A 19,043-nucleotide genomic window follows, 5' to 3' on the forward strand; every position below is an offset into this window, starting at 1 on the left:
TGAAATGATTTTTTTTTTTTTCTCAAGGACAGAAACTAATTTGGTATGGCTTGCTTTCTCTCTAGGTATTGTATATTGTCAAGGAAGTACTACCTACACTGTTCCTTCCTTGAGCTGTTATTGCTTTCATCTGAAAATAAATCCAGTTGGGGGTTTTGCATGAAAATACAGCCCCTTGGCCATTCTTGCCAATATTATTTTCTGATCCATAGAATACTCATGGCACCAGCAACCAGAAGAAAAAGTGTTTACTTTTCAGGACGGTTTTTTTACTGTAATATTAGACAAATATTTCAATTACTTCTTTCCCTAATCATTCAAAGTATGTTGCATTGCCATGCTGTTACGTTAATGTGTTCTGTAGTTTTACCTTTTTTTGCAATCTTGTCTTCCTTGTTTTTACTATGACCTGCTCTACCTATTCCTCTAACCTTTTGGGTGGGTGGGAGTGTTCCGTTAATATCAGTATTTCCCCTTATTGAGCCTGTCTGCGACTTTTGTTCATTTTGTGAGAATGCATTAAAGACCAAGTATCAAGAAGGATTAGCTTCATGGCAGTATTTAGTTCTAGAAAGTAAATCTGGAATCCATAGGACTACTGACTAACCCAGGAATATTCCTAAAATAGACAAGGAAACATAATTAGGGAGAAAGAAAATTGCAACTAGCCCTCACTTCTTTCATTTTCTTAAAGCTACACTTGCTTCTGACTTCTTTCTTCATAGGAGAATATCCCTAAACATGCTGCAGATGAAAAACTCAAAGGAAAAGGAAGGAGATTGTTAAAAAATTAAATCATCTAGGTATTGCGGATGTAGTAAACTAATGCCTTGTACAGCATCCTATTGACTGTGTTTGCAAGACACCTGGAAAGAAAAGTGTTCTTAACGCTCTTGTTTTGTGTGCCTTAGGTTCTGGGATTTGGATCAAGATGAGAACTATGTGCTCTCCCTAGATACGCAATTTGGCTTTGAGGGGGGAGAATGTATTAACTGTGTATCTTACTGCAGTGCTAAAGGTGAGAAATAACATGACAGCCTGTGATCTCTGGTCCTAAACCTTGTCAAACCTCAGCCTTCCATGCCCTGTAATAATTTCAGTATGTTTGTCTTCTGGCTGAGGATCTCAGTGGAAGTATGTGATGTTGAAGATCTTAGTTTGGTTCGAAAATATGCCTTGAAAGGTGCAGGGAAATCATTCGATACTCAACTACACTTGTACTCACTGTGGAGCTGTCTTGTGCATGAGCTGGATTCCCTTTGACATAGTACGCCTGGAGTGCACCTAATGCACTCCAATGTGTTTTGGGCATTCAGTCTACAAGCCTGCACTACAGCTAATGCAGAATAGAGCTTAGTGACATGTACTGTGTGTCTGCCAAGTCCTCACAACAAATCATTTCTACAGACCTGCTCCTGGGCACCACTTTTTTTGCTAGTGTAGCACAGCTGATATTTGCTGCAATAGTTTTCAGTGGTTGGTTGCTCAAAGTGACTACAAAACTAGCTATTTAAAAATAAACACAAGCCATTGGAGGAATGGCTGAGGTCACTTGGTTTGTTCATCCTAGAGAAGAGGAGACTGTGGGGCACATGCCTGGGGCAGATCCAACCTCTGGTTTTTATGAGCAGTGACAGGACCCAAGGGATCAGCCATAGCTGTGTCCAGCCAGGGGAGGGTTAGACTGTATATCAAAAGTTTGTCCCCCCAGAGGGTGGTCGGGCTCCCCAGGGAAATGGAGATGACCTCAAGGCTGCCAGAGGTAAAGAAGTGTTTGGACAACACTCTCAGACACGTGTTGGGATTGCTGGGACTGTTCTGTGCAGGGCCATGACCCTTGGGGACTCTTCCAGCTCAGGGTATTCAATAGTTCTATATTCTAAGAAAAGGTTACAATGAAGTAATTGTCTGATGCATTTAAAAAATCACCTCATCTGGTAGCTTAGATGTACCTTACCATGTGGAACTTCTCCCTTTGTTTCTCCAGAAAAGTTCTCTAGTATAGGACTAGGATGTTGGTTTGCAGTGAGGAGAGAAATGCTGCTGTTGGAAAGTGGCTTCTCAGTACCCGAGAACCAGAGTTTGCTGTCTGTTGCATTGTGTAATGTGGGTTTGTTTTGAAGCCCAATATGAAATGCCTGAAATGTTTGTGAATGGCAGGTATCTTGGCAGCTGGAACTAGCAAGGGGAGAGTAGCAATGTGGAAGAAAGCAGCAGGATCTCATCAGAGCACATGGACTTCAGAGGGCAAGGAGAAGTGGAAGTTCCAGGCATCTACAGAACTTGAAGGAAATGTCACTCAGATAAAAGTAAGAAAGGAAGGAGTTTCCTAGTAGACTTCACAAATCTTAGATGAATAGACCGTCTTTGTGAAACTGATGACCATGATCTCTATCATATGGGTATGTGTTCCAGCAGAGGCTGGTCCTCCTTCTAAGTAGGAGGAAAACCCCTGAGAATCAAATAACTTTTAAAATTGAAATGGCCAGAAATACTCCCTGTTTGTAGCTATTCTCTCCATCATGTGGCTCACTGGCAAAGCCTTTGGATTCAGCTCCTTGAAATTATTTTCTGGAAAAAAAGGATTATCAGGAATGTCAATTTGACTTAAATTTATTAAAAAAGGAAGAAAATCTGATTAAAATGAATTATTAGTTTTTTTCTATTTCTCACTTTTTTAATGTAAAGTTTCATCTCACTGGTAGTTGTAGAAATAAAAATATGGATTTACAACAAAATATTCTTTGGTGAGATGTGCCATCTAGAAAGGAATGCTATATATTTTAACATATTGTCTGTTAAACATCAGGATGCAGCATTTTTATTTATTTGGAATATTTTAATTTGTCACAATGAAGTTAAACTGTCATTCTATGCCTAATAATATTTTGATATGCACAGAAGAGAAATGCTGAGTATAACAATAGTAAATTTAAATTTAAAAAGTTTTATATTAATGAACAGCTTTTTTTTTTTTTTTTTTGCCATCAGCATTCTGCTAAAAGTCAAAGCTTGTGCTTTAGGTTCTCCAACATCTTTGGCTATTGGGTTTTATACCATATTAGGTTTTTTCAATTTTTGAATGTTTCTGTTACACTTTACATCATTCTGTTGCTGTGCTTCATATGTGAGAACAATCCTCATTATTTTTTATAAGGAAAGAAAATCAAATGTATCTGGTGACTTTCAAGAGAAAGTAATTTTATATTTGCTATTCTGTTTTCTCTTAAGAGTGGAAAGTATTTTAAAAGCAATGGTATTTGCTTACTCTGTGTCGGTATAGAGTGAGGGCCTGTAGCACCATCCTTCTTACAAAGTTAAAACAGAAGTGCTGAGAAAATGGAGAATCCAAGTATTTTATTAATAAGCTTCAGTAACAAAAGATCCAGGATATAGGAAATAATGTGTGCTGTAAGTATCTCATACATCTCCTAATAGATAGAGGCGATTGTGTCAGCTTTCCCATTCAAGCCTTTCCAGGTAACAGGATATGGGCACTGTACAGAAATAGCGCATCCCCTGCAGCCCCTGTAACTACACTGAAGGAGAAATTGGTCATTGGGCTTTTTTAATTGTTTATTGCTTGTTCTGTTTTTAATACATTTTTTCTAGTAAAGAACTGTTATTCGTTTTCCCATATTTTTTCTTGGAAGTCCTCTAATTTTGAAGTTACAATAATTTGGAGGGAGGGGGGCAGTTTTCCATTCCAGGAAGGTTCCCACCTTCCTTGGCAGACACATGTCTTTTAAGCCAGGACATTAACTGGTGACCAGTGTGAGGCCCAAGGGCATTGAGAAGAAAGGGTGAAAGGAGAATACTAATTCTTGAGTGACCCATTTGTGTACTGGATGTGGAAGCCTTGTTGGGCAGCACAATGTGGTCTAGCCTACCCTGGTTTGATTGGCCTATGATCATGGCTATGTTTTTCCCATTTGCAGGTTATTATTCAAACATGAGTCCTATACCTAAGGCCATTGCGGCTGTTACCCTGTTTGTAGAATGGGTCAATAAGGTGAGGAATTCAGTGCTTGTATTCAGTGCTTGCTTCACTTCTTCTGAAATATGGGCACAAGGCTATATAACTATCACAGATGAAGTCTGTATCTTCAGGGTTTCCTTAATAATGCTACCTGTTCTGAGGAAGAAACACAGAGGGGAGTTTTCTCCCCCACTTCTCTGGGCCTACAGCAACAGCTTCTGAAGAGTTAAAATTTCCCTTAGAAGTTAAAGATACTGTATAATTTTTGATGTTATATTCAGTGAGGTCCATTCACCATTCAGAGACAGGGTGTAGCTGCCCCAAAACCTGCCACAGAGGACAGGGACACTGCCCAGCGGAGCCACTGCAGTCAGAGGGAGAGGTGGATAATGAAGTAGTGAAACAAACAGACAATACAAATGTCCAGGTTCCAGCTAAACCACAGGGGCAGCCACAGCCAGCAGCGGCAGTTGGCCCTTTGCAGTGAGGAAGGATAAAACCAATTTGGTATGCCTAGCTAATGATGATGCAGAACCAGGGCCCTCAAAACCAGCAGAGAAGCCAGAGCCTAAGATCATTACTGAGTCCCTATCATTTGACAGTCTCTGCAATCTGCAAAAAGACATTACATGATTGGGGGGGAGGCAAGGCTTTTTTGTCTTGGTTGATTCAAGTTTGGGACCTTATGCATATGGCATGCAACTTTGATGGTACCAAAGCAAGGCTTTTGGCATCCTTGCCCCAGGGTGTAGCCATTGAGCAGGCATTTGTGAGGGAGTCAGGACTCCTTTCTTTCTGAGAGTGGTTTCTAGCAAATGTAAGGAGAGGTTTGTTTACAGGGACAGACTGCAGGAGCACCATCATAAAAAGCCGTACAAGACCATGGAGGAAGGATCCAGTGCCTGAGAGAAATGGCAGTGTTGGAGATACTTCTTGGAAGGAATGGGCAACACAATAAATGACCCTAACGAGGTCAGGTGCACAGTACAAATTTAGTGGAGTCTGGCACATCAGGGTCCATCTGAATACTCCAGTTTAATGGCAAACATGCATCTCAGGGGCAACCAAGAGACAATGGGCTCTGTAGCAAGCAAACTTAGAAATTACAATAGGGTCCATGGCCTGATGCAGACCCACATCTCTGCTGTAGAGACATTGGTTGAGAGTCCAAAGGATGATAAAAAACTTGGAGAGATGTTTACCTGTGGCACCAATGCAAACCAGAGCCCTTGAAGTCAGAGCTAGATGTCCTCCAGACAGAGAGAGCGGGTATGCCTCACAAACTTATTATATTTCCTACTCAGCCATGGAGAAGACATGAGATGGTGGGACAGGAAACCTACCTGTGTCCTGGAACCCTGAATACAAGAACTAAAGGAGAAAGGAAAAGGCAAGTCAGTGAGATTAGTTCAGTGACAGTTTCCCATGGGCAAGTATCTGAGCCACTGGAAGGTACCTCCCATGTGTATTCACAAGAACTAGTATTAGAGAGATGCTGTCTCTAGCCAGGTAGGGGCACCAGGGGACAGCCATGTCTACTGGTCTGTGTGGATCCAGTGGCCTGGCACGTTAGACCCACACGAGTACAAGGCTTTAGTTGACACTGGTGCTCAATGTATGTTAATGCCACCGGGATGTCTGGGGTCATAAACAGTCTCCATTTCTGGGGTTACAGGGGATTCTCAAGAGCTGAGGGTGTTGGAAACTGAAGTGAGCGTGACTGGGAAGGACTGGCAGAAGCACCCCATTGTAACTGCCCAGATGCCCCATTTATTCTGGGCATTGACCACCTTAAGAACAGGTACTTCAGAGACCCAGGAGGACATTGATGGGCTTTTGGAATTGCTGCTGTGGAGACAGAAAGAACTAGGCAGCTAAACGCCTTGCCTGGACTCAGAAAATCCTTCTGTGGTTGGGACTTTAGAAGGTAGAAGAACAGCACCTCAACAGTGCATCACCAGCAGTACCAAACAAATCAAGATGCCATGATCTCTATTCAGAAGATGATCCATGAGCTGGAGACCCAAGGAGTGTTCAGCAAGGCCCACTTGCCCTTTGGCTCCATTTGGCCTGTGTGCAAGTCTGAAGGGGAATGGAGATTGACAGTGGACTATTGTGGCTCGAATGAAATTACACCATCACTGAGTGTTGCTGTACTGGATATGCTGGAGCTCCAGTACGAGCTGGAGTCCAAGGCAGTGACATACTCTGGCATTATTGACATTGCTAATGCGTTTTTCTCCATTCCTCTGGCAGCAGAGGGCAGGCTTCAGTTTGCTTTCACCTGGAGGGGCGTGCAGTACACCTGGAACTGACTGCCCCAGGGGTGGCAGCACAATCCCACCATCTGCCATGGACTGATCCAGGCTGCACTGAAGAAGGATATCCTGAACATCTGCAATACATTGGTGACATCATTGTGTGGAGGAACAAGGCAGCAGAATTCTTTGAGAAAGAAGAAAAGATCATCCGGATTCTCCTGAAATCTGGTTTTGTCATCCCAAAGACTATGGTCAAGGGACCTGCTCAAGAGATCCAGTTCCTAGGAGTGAAGCGGCAAGATAAATGGTGCCAGATAACCACCAAGGTCATCAAGATCACAGCAATGTCTCTTGCTGAGCAGCAAGAAGGAAACGGGACCTTGTTTTGGGGTGAATTGTCTAGGACATTGTGTCTGTATCCATATCTGCATGAATATATGTATATAATTAGGATAATGCCTGTATGTCTATAGCTAAAAAGTGTAAGTTGGTATGGGAAGTTCAATGTATTTCCCATGTTGGTATGGGAAAAAAAATTTGGGGTGGATAATGGTGGGGGTTAGGTTTTCTCCAAGGAATTGCTTCCCATTTGTTGTCTTCCTGAAGCCACCATTAACCCTGGGGAGGCTCAGGGCTCACATTGGAGCATCCCCTGGAGCCATGGCGGGGAGCCACTGCAGACCCTCTGTCTCACCCAGTGGTGCCCCCCTGTTGGTTGTGGTCATAACTACAACCAAGGGCAAATTGCTTGACTGGTGGGAAAACTTACAGGTTTTTTCTTTGTTGTTTTTTGCTTGTTTTATTTTATAGATATATATTTTCTAGTAAAGAACTGTTTGTTTTCCCATATTTTTTCCTGGAAGCCCTGTATTTTTAAAGTTATAATAATTTGGAGGGAGGGGGCCATCTTTCCATTCCAGGAAGGTTCCTGCCTTCCTTGGCAGACACATGTTTTTTAAACCAGGACACTGGGTAGCAAGCATAATAGTTTGAATCTGTCATATTTCCCAGTAATTCCTTATAGTTTGTAGATAGATAGTAGGATTTTGTATAAAAATATTTATTCTGTCTTTTCCCATGTTACTTCTCTAGGGACACTGCTGTGACAGTTCAAGACTAGAGGTGAAATTGTGTCTTTTTCTTTTCCCATTATGTACAGTGGGGGTCCCGAAAAAACCTTCTGGCAGTGAACAACATCAGCTCTGTGGTGATCCTCAGTGAACAGGCCATGTTGGCACATTTTCATCAGCAGGTGGCTGTGGTACAGGTGTCTCCCAACCTCTTCAATGTGATGATCTTCAGCACAGGAACCACTCACAGCCTTCGTCTTGATATGAATGCTAGTGGAGTCTTTGCTACTCAGGTTAATCAGGGTTTTTTTGTTGTTGTTGTTGATTTGCCTAATCAGTTGCCTGGTTGGGTTTATTGAGACCAAACTTCCTAAGTCTTTAAGATAAATATATTTTTTTTTAATATTCAAAATAGATTGTTATGAAGGTATTGTTGTAACAGTAGCAATGGTGCTGTGATGGAGCTGTTTTTTTGGTTTTTTTTTCTAAGATAGAGCAGGGACTCAGAAATGCTCTAGGGTGCTCACCAGAACCCAGAGGAACTAGTAATTGGTGGCTATTGTAGGGGAGTTCTTGCCTTGTTATTGCATTAATTCCTACATGCTTCCAAAAGGAACTAAAAGTATTTATTAATTCGGTGTTTTGTTTGTTCGTTTTAGGATGCTGTAGTATTCTGGAATGGGAAGCAAGTGGCTGTTTTTGAGTCCTCAGGAGATACCTTCAGAAGTGCAGGTAGGACTTAAAACATTGGTCAGAGTCTGAGTGCTTCTTTTCTTCCGGAGTTACATGTTCATTCATGGTAGCTGATCACTGTAAGCATAGGATCAAAGAATGGTTTGGGTTGGAAGGGACTTTAAAGCGCATCTTGCTCCAACCCCCCTGCCATGGGCCCTCAGGGCTAGAGAAAGCTTTTATCTGATGTAGTTAAATTACATTTTAGAGGGCCTTGCACAAAATATTGTGCGAGGCTAGAACTACTTCTTTTTATATTTTTTAATTGATTTGATCAAGAAGAGCATTTTTTCCTACTTTTGTAGCTGTGACTCCTGCTGCCTTTACAGATAAGACATGGCAATGACTATTGAACACTTTTCTACTTTGCTTGAGAGAAAGTGTAATCAAGGTTATGCAGCACTCACATAATAACTGGAAAGGAGGCTTTTTGTCCCAGGTCTGAAGAGAAGTTGTCCCATAAATTGATCTGTATAGTGCCAAGTAGAGTAAATTAGCTTTTTAAATTATTAATTATCCCTAAATATTTCTGCCTTGAGAAATAAGTGATGTAGAATTCTATCAATTCCATCTTAAATCTTGGGACTTGTCTTCTAAGAATCATTAAGTGTTTTCTGCTTGTCTATATTTACAGATATATTTTATAACTTTTCCATGCTGAATCATTGCTTTATTACCACCAAGGTCCTAACAATCTACACCACTTCTGAAGTTATTGCAGAGCCACTGTTCTGACATAGATTGTTATCCCTCTTCAGTAGCAGTTCACTAAAGTGGAAAAGTGAATTCTATTACCAGAACCTCACACTACACTTTTTTTTTTCTTTCACTCCCCATATCAACTCTTTGCCCTTCCTCTCTCACTTGTTTCCATGGACAGAGTGTACCAACGCCTGTTTATAATGGGAACCCTAGCTTTTAAATGTAGTGGCAGCATGGAAGAAGGCTAAACCACCAAGGAGTTGGGATTCAATAGTGACTGACAGATCAAAAAAGAGATTTGGTGCAAGATAGTGGAAATTGTGTGCTATAAGTTACTTTTTCTTTTTACTGAACATATTTATTGTAATGATGGCTTTCTTGTGATTGTTCCAGGCTCTTTCCTTTGTGACTCTCCAGTTCTGTCTGTTCACGGAGAAAATCTGTACACAGTGGAGCCATATAGGATCCAGGTCCGCACCTGGCAGGTAAGGACTGAGAAAACCATGAAGGGATAAAAAGGCCTTGTTGTTTTCAAAGATTGGTGTTAGAGCTTAAAATAATGTGCATGATCTTTCTAAATCTATTAATACTTCCTTGTCATAATACAATACTCAAAATATATTTTGAGTATTTCAGCAGAAAGATCTTTGACATTTTGTGTTCTTTAAAAAGTCTGCCACTCTGAACACTACTACAGTGTAACTAATAAGTATTTACAGGCTTTAAGATGATCCAAATTGCATGCACATTGAAATACATACACTATTTTCAGGAAGATGTTCATACTGAATATTCTTACAAGATAATGAAAAATATCACTTGCACAATTTGTGTGAACCTTTGCAGCCTCTGCTAGGCTGTGAGAACTAAAAAGAGAAATCTAATTTTCAGAGTTCTGTGATACATAATTTTATTTAGGAAGCAAATACTAGATTTTAGAATGGGTGTGATTCATCACATAAATACAATGGATTTGTTTTTACAGCTATATATTTAAGAACCTTCAGGTACTTGATAATTCTGTACGTCTTTCACTTGGTAAAGGATGTTCCTAAAGAGGAAATTATTGCAGAAGGATGCCTTTAAATTTAGACTTTTCCTGAGGTTACATACATACCCGAAGCCCAGATTGCATTTGTGTGTGTATGTTTCTCCAATTTGCTTGGAGTGAGTCATCTAACATAGAAGTTCAGCAATTTGTGACTCAACTTGATATATAAGTCAAAATAAGTCCCTTCTAGTGAGGCTATGACCATACAAACCTGGTGTTACCCATTTCTTCCCAGGGCACAATTAAACAGCTGCTCATGTTCTCTGAAGCAGAGGGGAATCCGTGCCTTCTGGATGTCTGTGGGAATTTCCTGGCTGTGGGAACTGATCTGTCTCACTTGAAAATCTTTGATCTCTCACGCAGGTATTAATAACGCATTTAAAATTATCTGTTTACAGTTAAGCTTGTATTTTGTGGGGAATCTTTAGCTGTTTTTGATTTGATGAAAAGCAACAGTCCATTTGAATCTTGAAACAATATATGCAGTTATGTGAACTGATGGTATATTTCCAAAGCAAGGGAGGAACCATGGAATTCTTAGGCAAGTCAGGGATTGATGATGATGATGTTTATTATTTTAAAAACAGGATACCATGAGGGATATTTGAGTGCATTTAAAAGTGTGTGGAGAATTTGTGGAAGATCAAGCTAGGAGTGTCCCATTCCTTTTGGTATCTTGAACAAGACTTGAATCTCAAAAGAGCTGAAATAAAACTAGGTCTTGTATCTCCTCATAAATCAGAAAACTTGTTTCAATGAATCTATGGAGAAAGTGAACCTAAAACTATTCTTTCTCCTGTTTAGGTTAAGGAGTTTACCTGACTTTGTTCATAGGTTACTGTACTCTCATACTGACAAATGTGAAAAAGATGCTGACGTGCCATTCATATTGAAAATGTAGCTGCTGATGACAAATGTATTTTTGAAAAGCTGAAAAACCTGAAGAGTGAAACAGATTCTGTTCTTTGGATGCTGTCACTAGAGGAATGCTAAAGTCTAGTTAGTTGCCCTCTGGAAACTACTTGGGTTGGGATCAACACATTTCACCTGCGACAGTTTGAAGGTTATTAGATTTGAGCAGGTTGTAACTAGCATAAATATTGGATTATGATGTTTGATATTGAGAAAAAATAGATTCACTTATGCATGCTATGATAAATTTTTGCATTTGGTACTGAAAATAGCCCTTCTCAAATTATGACACTTTAATTTCAGGGCACCATAACTGGCTGGGGACAAATGTTATTTTTATAGAATCAAACTTTTTTTTATGAGATTGTGTTATAGCTCTAGATTGCTGTCACTTCAAATTACTATCACTTTTTGCTGCATTCTTCGTTTCATGAGATTTGTCCTCTTTTTTGCTGACTGATTTCTGGGTTTGTATCTATACAAGCAATAAAATCTTTTTGAGATAATAAAATACAAAAATATGCCCTGCTAGTGACATTTTTTTACTCCTGCTGCACTATGTGCTTTCCATACACAGAACTTTTATGTAATGGGCTTTAGTCAACATTCATGATACTGTTCAACTTATTTCTGTGGGAAAAGTAGGCCTCTGAATTGAGAATTCTGTTCAGATGGTCTTGCTGTATAGCCATGTTTTGGGAATCCTGTAGAAGCACTGATGTTTATTCTTGCTGATTCATTGAGGAAAGAGTGTCTGTTAACTTAGTCCTGAAATAAGGGCAGTGGCAGCAATCCTCTGGAGAAGAAGTGGGAGTCTGGGGCAATTATGTCATATAATCAAAATGGTTTGCTTTTAAAAGTGTTACCCATAATTTGTTAAATTTCCAGTTGCTTGCCACCATATAATTGAAGTTTATTCCTTCCCACAGAGAGGCAAAAGTGCACTGCAACAGCAAGAGTTTATCCAAGCTGCTCCCTGGCCATGGAGCCATTTTGTCTGTGAAGTGCAATGCTAATGGCAGCAAAGTCAGCATCCTTGTCAGCAGGGTGAGGCACAGCTCATTACTAACCGTCTGTGACTTGTCCATTGGTTCATAGACTGGTGCGGGTCAAGATTACTGAGGATGCAAATCACTTTTCAGAAATAAACCCACCTAGTCCAGGCAGTGTATTGAGTCATGTAATGAAGTGTTATGTCCCAGCATTAATTAAGGTCTCTCAAGGATTGGTACTGTGCTGGAAACAATTCAAAAAAGGATTATTTTAGTTACAAAAGCTGCTTTGTAGCATTTTAAAGAAATCCAAGGCTGGCTTGTTGGAATAGAAAAAGAACCAGGAAATTTCTGGTATTTCTTGGTAAGAATGACCTCAAGTGATTACCAGCAAAGAAAGCTGAGAGTATGAAGCATATGGAATAAACTTATCTATTCTTCTTTTTGACTGCATGTTCCAGTACCCTTTGTTTTCCTTTCTTGTAGGCGGATGGGAATATTGATTCCAAAATCTGTTTCTATGATGTTGAAACGGACCAAGTTACGCTATTTGATTTCAAGGCTGAACAGGGAGATGATAGAGAGAACCTTTCTGCTGGACAAGGCATTGGGAAGTAAGGAACTTTTACTTCAAGAAGCATTAATGGCGGATTTAAGATGGAAATCTGCCCTGTGGAGACAAGCACACTTTGATTCTGACATTCCTCTGTCTTGGGAAGGAGCTTGTATGAATTTAATTATTTATTTCTAAAGAACTAATTAACACTGAATTAATTGTATGTCCATCAAGCTACATCCCTATCTATTCCAATACTGCAAGCTAGAGAGTGTCATGGTTTGACATTGGCCCAGTACTAGGTACCCACAAGAGTCATTTGCTTACCCTCGTCTTTAAAGTTGGGGGGGAATTAACAAAAGGTTACTGAGTTGAGATTAGGATTGGGGGGAAAACACTCTAAGGGCAAAACAGGTTTAAATGTAAAGGTATAAAGTATATTTATTATTAACAGAGTCAGAGGATGATCACGAGAAGTAAAATAAGCCCTTAAAACACCTATTTTCCTGCTAGCCCTTCCCTCCTTCCCACTGAAAGTGCAGAGAGATAGGACATGGGAGTTTTGGTCAGTTTGTCACTCAAGATCTTCTTCTGTTCGTTTAGGGAGAGGAGTCTTTCCTCTGCTATGCCATGGAGTCCCTCCCACAGACAGTCTTCCCAAAACTGTTGTGGCATGGGTCACTTATCCATGGGGTGCATTCATTGAAGGATAGGCTGCTCTAGTTTGGAAGTAAGGGCTCTATCTCTCTATTCAGGTCTTCTAGACTGCAGCTTTCCTCTAGCATCCACCTGCTCTGGCAAGAACACGTTTCTCATAGGCTGTGAATGGATTTCTGCATCCCCTGTGGACTTCATGCATTACCAGATGACTGTTTTAGCATGGTCCTCACCATGGCTTGCAGAGGAATCTGAACTCTGATACTTGGAGCACCCCCTCTCTCTCTTTCTTTTCCACTGACCTTGGTGCCACCATCTTGTTCTCCCTCGTGTTCTAACTTCCTCCTCTTCTTTGACTAGAAAAAACCTGCTGCTTGTAGATACCATTGTCAACAAGTTCCACTAATTCAAAGATTCTTGCAGGATTCTGCAATGCCGAGGAGTTGCTCCTGTCTAGGTTGTGCGTCAGGGAATCGCTCATCATGCCTTCACTGCTGGCCAGGCAGCCCTGGCACCCTTGCCGGGGCAGTGGTGGCCCCCGTGGTGCTGGTGTTATTGAACACCTCTCTTCACGTGGGGCACTGGGATGGGGAAGCTGCCACTGCCTTACTGCCTGTGGCGTGGCTAGCTAGGGGTGGCCAGGCAGGCAAGGCTTGCCATGGGCTGTGCCAGCATGGTGGCAGCCCTGGTGCCTCCCTACCCCTGGGGGAAAACTGCATGTGCGCTGTTCTGATTTTATTCTTAAATACATTATCACAGAGGCATTACCAACCTCTCTAATTGGGCCAGCAGCATGTCATGTCCATCTTCAGAGCCATCAGAGATTGGCTCTGTCAGACATGGTGGAAGCTTCTAGCAGCTTCTCTTAGAAGCTACCCCTGAGGTGTTTGCCCCCCCTCCCCCACAGCCAAAAGCCAGGCTATGCCAAATCAACACACCCTGAAGGCAAGCTCAAAATAAGCAGGAGGTAGTTCTTCAGCCAAAATGCAGCTGAGCCAAGGAACTCCTTGCAAAGGCAGTAGAGAAGATGAAGGAAGGGCTTATGGAGATGCTGGACAAATTCATAGAAGAGAAATTCAGGGAGAGCTACTAGCACTTTGGAAGCCATATCAAGCTAGAGATCTCTGAGGAGAGGATCATTTAGTGTTGGGGGTTTTATACAGAGGTATTACACGACTGGAATCAGGATCCAGATTTTTAAATTTAAAAAAAATCTTGGAAAGCTACCCTTCCTTGGAGAATTTACATAATAGGGAACTGAGAAGATGACATTCTGAAGGTCCTTGTAGGAATAAAGGTATTTCTAAAGTATAATAAAACTTGAGTTTGTGTGGGTAAAAACTCATGAGGTGTCTATTTAGAGCTGACACATTTCTGTTCATGTGAACTGTGCTGTAGGAAGTGCATTAGAAATCCTAGCAGCACAATGCAGTGAAGTGGGAATGCTTTTGAAAGTATGGTGTAATATTAGAGTACAAATTCCCATTTGATTTTACAATAATATTCTGGCTGTATTTTATGTAAGCAAAACCAGCATTGGAACAGGTGGATTGCTTTTTTAGCTACTATCTGCTATGGGTATTACAAGCCAAAAAAAAAAAAAAAGGAATTACTCTCCTTACCATTGAAAGACAGAAGAAACTACCCAGCTCATCAAAAACTAAGGCCAGTGCAAATCTGGGGTCTTACATCCTGGTTAGTCATGCAGCAGTGTTGTCAAGAGTAAGTGAGGAAGTTGTTTCCAAGTGCAGTATCTTGTGTAACCCAACAGAGGCCAACCCAAGCCAGGAATGCTGTTTCAGTGTTTGAGTGTTGGATAGTGTCTGTGTGAATAATCCTTTTATCTGTGCTTCCTTTTGAAGTATCTTCAAATTAGAGTGAGTCAAGAAGTAGAAAGTGATAACCTACACCTCTTCTGCTTCTCTTTCTACCTCCTAAGGCAAAATTGAAACGCTCTTAGGTTTTTCTACACAAACTCTTTTTTTGATTTGCAGTTTTCTGATTTTGAATTCCATGGCAGAGCTAGGACTTAGGGAGTTTCTGCACCTCTTTGAATGTCTCAATTTGCCCTTTAGCCCTACTACAATCCTCCCCAGAAATTCCACCCTTCAGTGGTGACAGCAAGTGAGAAAATACTTTAATGATGTCTTTGTTTTCTCTTTTAAATAATTTGACATTTTTTCAGAAGAATAAATACTAAGCTATTGCTAAAATAGTGTGGTTCTGTATGTCTGTAGTTGACATAGCTGGCAATGAAGTAGTGAAATGCCCAAAGGAGGCAGTAAGATGTCATTATTTAAAATGCTGACAGAGACTGGCTTTCCCAAGGCTGCAGGGGAAGTCCTTTCTGCTGTTCCACGGTGCCTCAGAATTGTTGACATGCAGTAGCCAGGTGGTGGTTGGTCTCTTCTCCCAGATAACTTCCTATCTTCCTTACTCTTATTCCTGTTATCAATAGGATGAGAGGAAATGGCCTCAAGTTGTACCAGTAAAGGTATAGATTGGGTATTGGGGAAAATTTCTTCAGGTAGAATAGTCAGGCATTGGAACAGGCTGGCTACATCAAAAAATGTGTGAATGTGGCACTCTGGGGCATGGTTTAGTGGTGACCATGGTGGTGGTGATGGGTGCATGGTTGGACTTGGTGATTTCAGAGGGTTCTTCCAATCTTAATGAATCCATGCTTTGAAGACAGAGCTGAGGTGGCCCCTGTGTTACAGCAGCCGGCACTGAGTTAGTTTGAAGGATGTTCAAGGGTTTCTGTAGGACCTGCAATCTCAGGGCAGGCAGATTTTGAGTACCTATTTTTATAGGTGGTACCAACTTTTTTTCAACCAAAAATGCTTTATGTCCTGTCACCACTGTCAGTGTAACAGACCAAACTAGAAGTGTCACTGCCATGTGTAAAATGTCAGGAGTCAGGAAAATGTATCTGGTTAATGTTCTAATACAGAGTATAAGTAACTGAGGAATGATTCCTTGGCTAGAGCTTTATTTACACTCATGCACCGAATGGGCTTGAATTACTTTGTCTCCCTTTCTACATTTTTTTCTTGTCTCTTGGTAGGTTTGTAGTGGAGTATCCAGATTTGCACAGTCACATTCCTGCTTGCCATTTCTGGGACCAGAGTGAACCAAGACTTTTTGTATGTGAAGTAATTCCTGAAACAGGCCTCCAACCTCCAGACCAAAAGAAAAAACAGACTGAGGGCACAGTATGATCCTTTTTATTTATCTTTTTTTTTTTTTTTTTTTTTGCATGGAGTTCTCCCTATCCAAGTAATAAGTCCTTTGTGCTTTTTTAAGGATGTAGGGGTGGGTAGTACACATTACTACATGCAAATTGAGTCATGAACCCTGTGTTTGCTGTCTGTGCTTCAGGCAGTCCCTCTATGGCAACTCTCTGGCTTGGGCCAAGCTTGCATACAGTGAAGAAGAAAAAGTGGGGATTTCTTTAGCTGTGATAGAATTTTGGGAATGACCATAATGCAAGCTTCTATCTGGGCTACAGTTTTTCAGGTGACATTATTGGGTGGATAGATAAAATCTAGAAGTTTGTAACTTGAAAAATTGCTGATTTTTAATCTTGAGTCCACTTTTAGCAGCAAGAATTAACTTGGTAGAATGACAGGGACAGTACTGTTAAGGTGAACAGAGAAATACGCTCTTCTACCCTATCCCTCTCATCTTCTACTTTTCTGGGGAGATATTGTCCATTTTTATGGGACTTCCCAAATTATCTATTATGTTTTTTTTACACTAGAAAGCAATTTTTATTGATCAGAAATTATCTAATCAAGGAGTTCTTTCATCATACAATTCTTCCCTTCTTTCCCTGCTATTGTACTTGTAGTGCTCCTTACCACTTTGTCTGTACAGAACTACCTATCCTGTATAAACATTGCATTGATTTGAAGTATCCATTTTAATCTCAAGTTTTTTGATTTGTACCTAAATTTAACTAATCTCATAAAATTAGATATAGAAAGCTCTTTGTGTCTTTTGTTGGTTAAAATGACCTTAGAAGAGCCATGGGAAGATCCAAGTAAAAAGGAGAAATGTGACAGTGATAGGGATGTCTCAAAAGACCGGGCTAGGGTGTTCTAGCAAAGAGAAGAACAATTCAACCTAATATTACTCAAGTAAAAAAAACTTTAAAATGGTTGGCTTCTAAGTAAAGTTGAAAAAAATATATAAAGGGAATGCCCCTTATTCAACAGAACATTTTACTGTCTGCTTATGCCTTACTAAATGAGAAGTCTGATTAACTTCTGCTGGAAATAAATATTATTTTAACTTGAGTCAGGTCAATATTTAAACTGTTAGAGGAACTATTTTTGCATGGATTATATATTTCCTGGGAACTCAAAGCAGTCAGTGAGCTGATGAACTTACAATGGGAACAATATGTTTTTTTAAAAAACAGGTTTTAAGGTCCCTTCCAACCCAAACCATTTTCTGATTCTCTTATTCTGTGATTCTGTTTCTTTGCCGTGATCCATATCTCTCAGAGAGATGCCTGAAGCAGCCATCTGTGCCAGGGGCTTCTCTGTTTATGGTGTGTGAAGCTAGTTGTGGAGGCAGAGGTGGAGGTCCTTGTGCAGGAGGACCAGTCTGGAATGCAGAGGTGCTGGCTGCTCGCTGCAGGGAGGAAGTGTGTGGCTGTGCCTTCCCAGCAGCTGTGTGCCTGAATGTATAGGTCATACTATTGTCAAGAGAAGCTTCTGCCAAATGAATATGGAAAAGAAAAACAAAAAGAAAGAAGGATATTGCAGCTTAAAAATAAAACAATGCTTCACTTCCTTTTCCAGATGGATGTTTGGATTATATCATTCTTCAGCACTGAAGAGCATGGCCTTTTGCTGCAGGACAGCTTTCCATTGCCTTCATCCTACCAGGTTCTTCTCGGCATAGAGGTGCCACATTATTACTTTGCAAAAAAGGTGAGGTAATCTCTAAGAATTCCTTCCCTTCCCAGAAATTCAGACTTTCCACTGTACAGGAATCAAATTTAACCAAATTGAATCTGGGGTTAGTAGAGCAACAGCAACTGCAAGGGATACATCATATGTAGAAATGGCATAAAGATAATTCTGATGCAGATGAACTTGACAGAACTGTGGAATTTGTAATGAGATGGCTTTTTATGGGCCTCGTAAACTGAATGTGATGTATAAGTGCAGGAGAAACAGGAATTACCAGGTAATGCAATTGAAAAAGGGATGTGGAAAAAATTCTGCTTTATCTAGTCACTGTACCTATTGCAAGTGCAAGAGGGATGTGTGTGTGTGATTTATGTAGGCCATAAGACAGGACATTTCATACTGGCTTTGGCAGAAGCATCCAACTTCCTTGCAGGAATACCTAAGTGAGCAGAACAGTCATCTTGCACCATCAGCAAGTGCCTGTCTGCTGCAAATGCGAAGAATGCAGACTCTAACTTCTAAAACTTGATTTCAGTCCAAAACCTTTTGCATCTCAGGTAAATAATACCCTGCATAATTCCATGCATCCTGGGCGAGCTGCAGCCTTTCACCTACAAATTGGTTTCTGGTGAAGTTCTGACCTGAGTTTCCTGGTGCTTCTTAGGATGATGATTTGCTCTGTTCCTGTCTTGTAGGGGGAGTGTAACAGCCCATTTACTATACTAATATCTTTAATTTTGTAAAATCTACAGGAAATTAATATTAAGGAGAGTTCTAATCTTCATGTAGTTTGGGAGCACTATTAGACAGGGAGTAGGTGTCTACTTATGTCCAGATTCACAGCAGCACTTTGCAATTCATTTCCTTCAAAGCACTGCCTGTTGTCAGTCTTCCTGTGCAGACTGAGCTTTTAGTGTTGTACTGTTTTACTCTTCTTTTTCCCTTAAACTGAAAGGTCAAATGTGATATGCTGCATTTTCCAATCTCTTTTAAACATTTTTCCATCATGTCTCGTGCCATTTTACTTTGATATTATGTTTCTCTCTCTCTCTTTTTTTTTTTTTTTTTTTTTTTTGACTTTGTGTGGACTGTTGCTGCTGTTAGTTGTGTTTTCGGAGGGGATGTATCTATAAACCTGTAAGTATCTGCATCGCTTTGGTGGTCTTCCTTCATCCTCTGCTCCTCTCTGTTGTTTCCATTTTCTTG

General features: G+C 40.6%; 1 protein-coding gene across 3 annotated transcripts in view; it reads left to right on the forward strand.

The window, feature by feature from the left end:
- The window catches only part of IFT140 (intraflagellar transport 140), an 84,022-nt gene that overhangs the window by 19,463 nt on the left and 45,516 nt on the right, over window positions 1–19,043 (forward strand). For all 3 annotated transcript variants that reach the window (XM_021529630.3, XM_021529629.3, XM_021529628.3), the window contains exons 8-17: window positions 912–1,018; window positions 2,161–2,309; window positions 7,400–7,603; window positions 7,970–8,042; window positions 9,138–9,229; window positions 10,031–10,158; window positions 11,637–11,754; window positions 12,186–12,313; window positions 15,980–16,127; window positions 17,724–17,855. In XM_021529630.3, the coding sequence (XP_021385305.1) occupies window positions 912–1,018; window positions 2,161–2,309; window positions 7,400–7,603; window positions 7,970–8,042; window positions 9,138–9,229; window positions 10,031–10,158; window positions 11,637–11,754; window positions 12,186–12,313; window positions 15,980–16,127; window positions 17,724–17,855 (1,279 nt within the window). The remainder of the gene's footprint in view (window positions 1–911; window positions 1,019–2,160; window positions 2,310–7,399; window positions 7,604–7,969; window positions 8,043–9,137; window positions 9,230–10,030; window positions 10,159–11,636; window positions 11,755–12,185; window positions 12,314–15,979; window positions 16,128–17,723; window positions 17,856–19,043) is intronic.

Source organism: Lonchura striata, chromosome 16, assembly GCF_046129695.1.
Source record: "Lonchura striata isolate bLonStr1 chromosome 16, bLonStr1.mat, whole genome shotgun sequence".
In the NCBI taxonomy this organism is placed as follows: domain Eukaryota; kingdom Metazoa; phylum Chordata; class Aves; order Passeriformes; family Estrildidae; genus Lonchura; species Lonchura striata.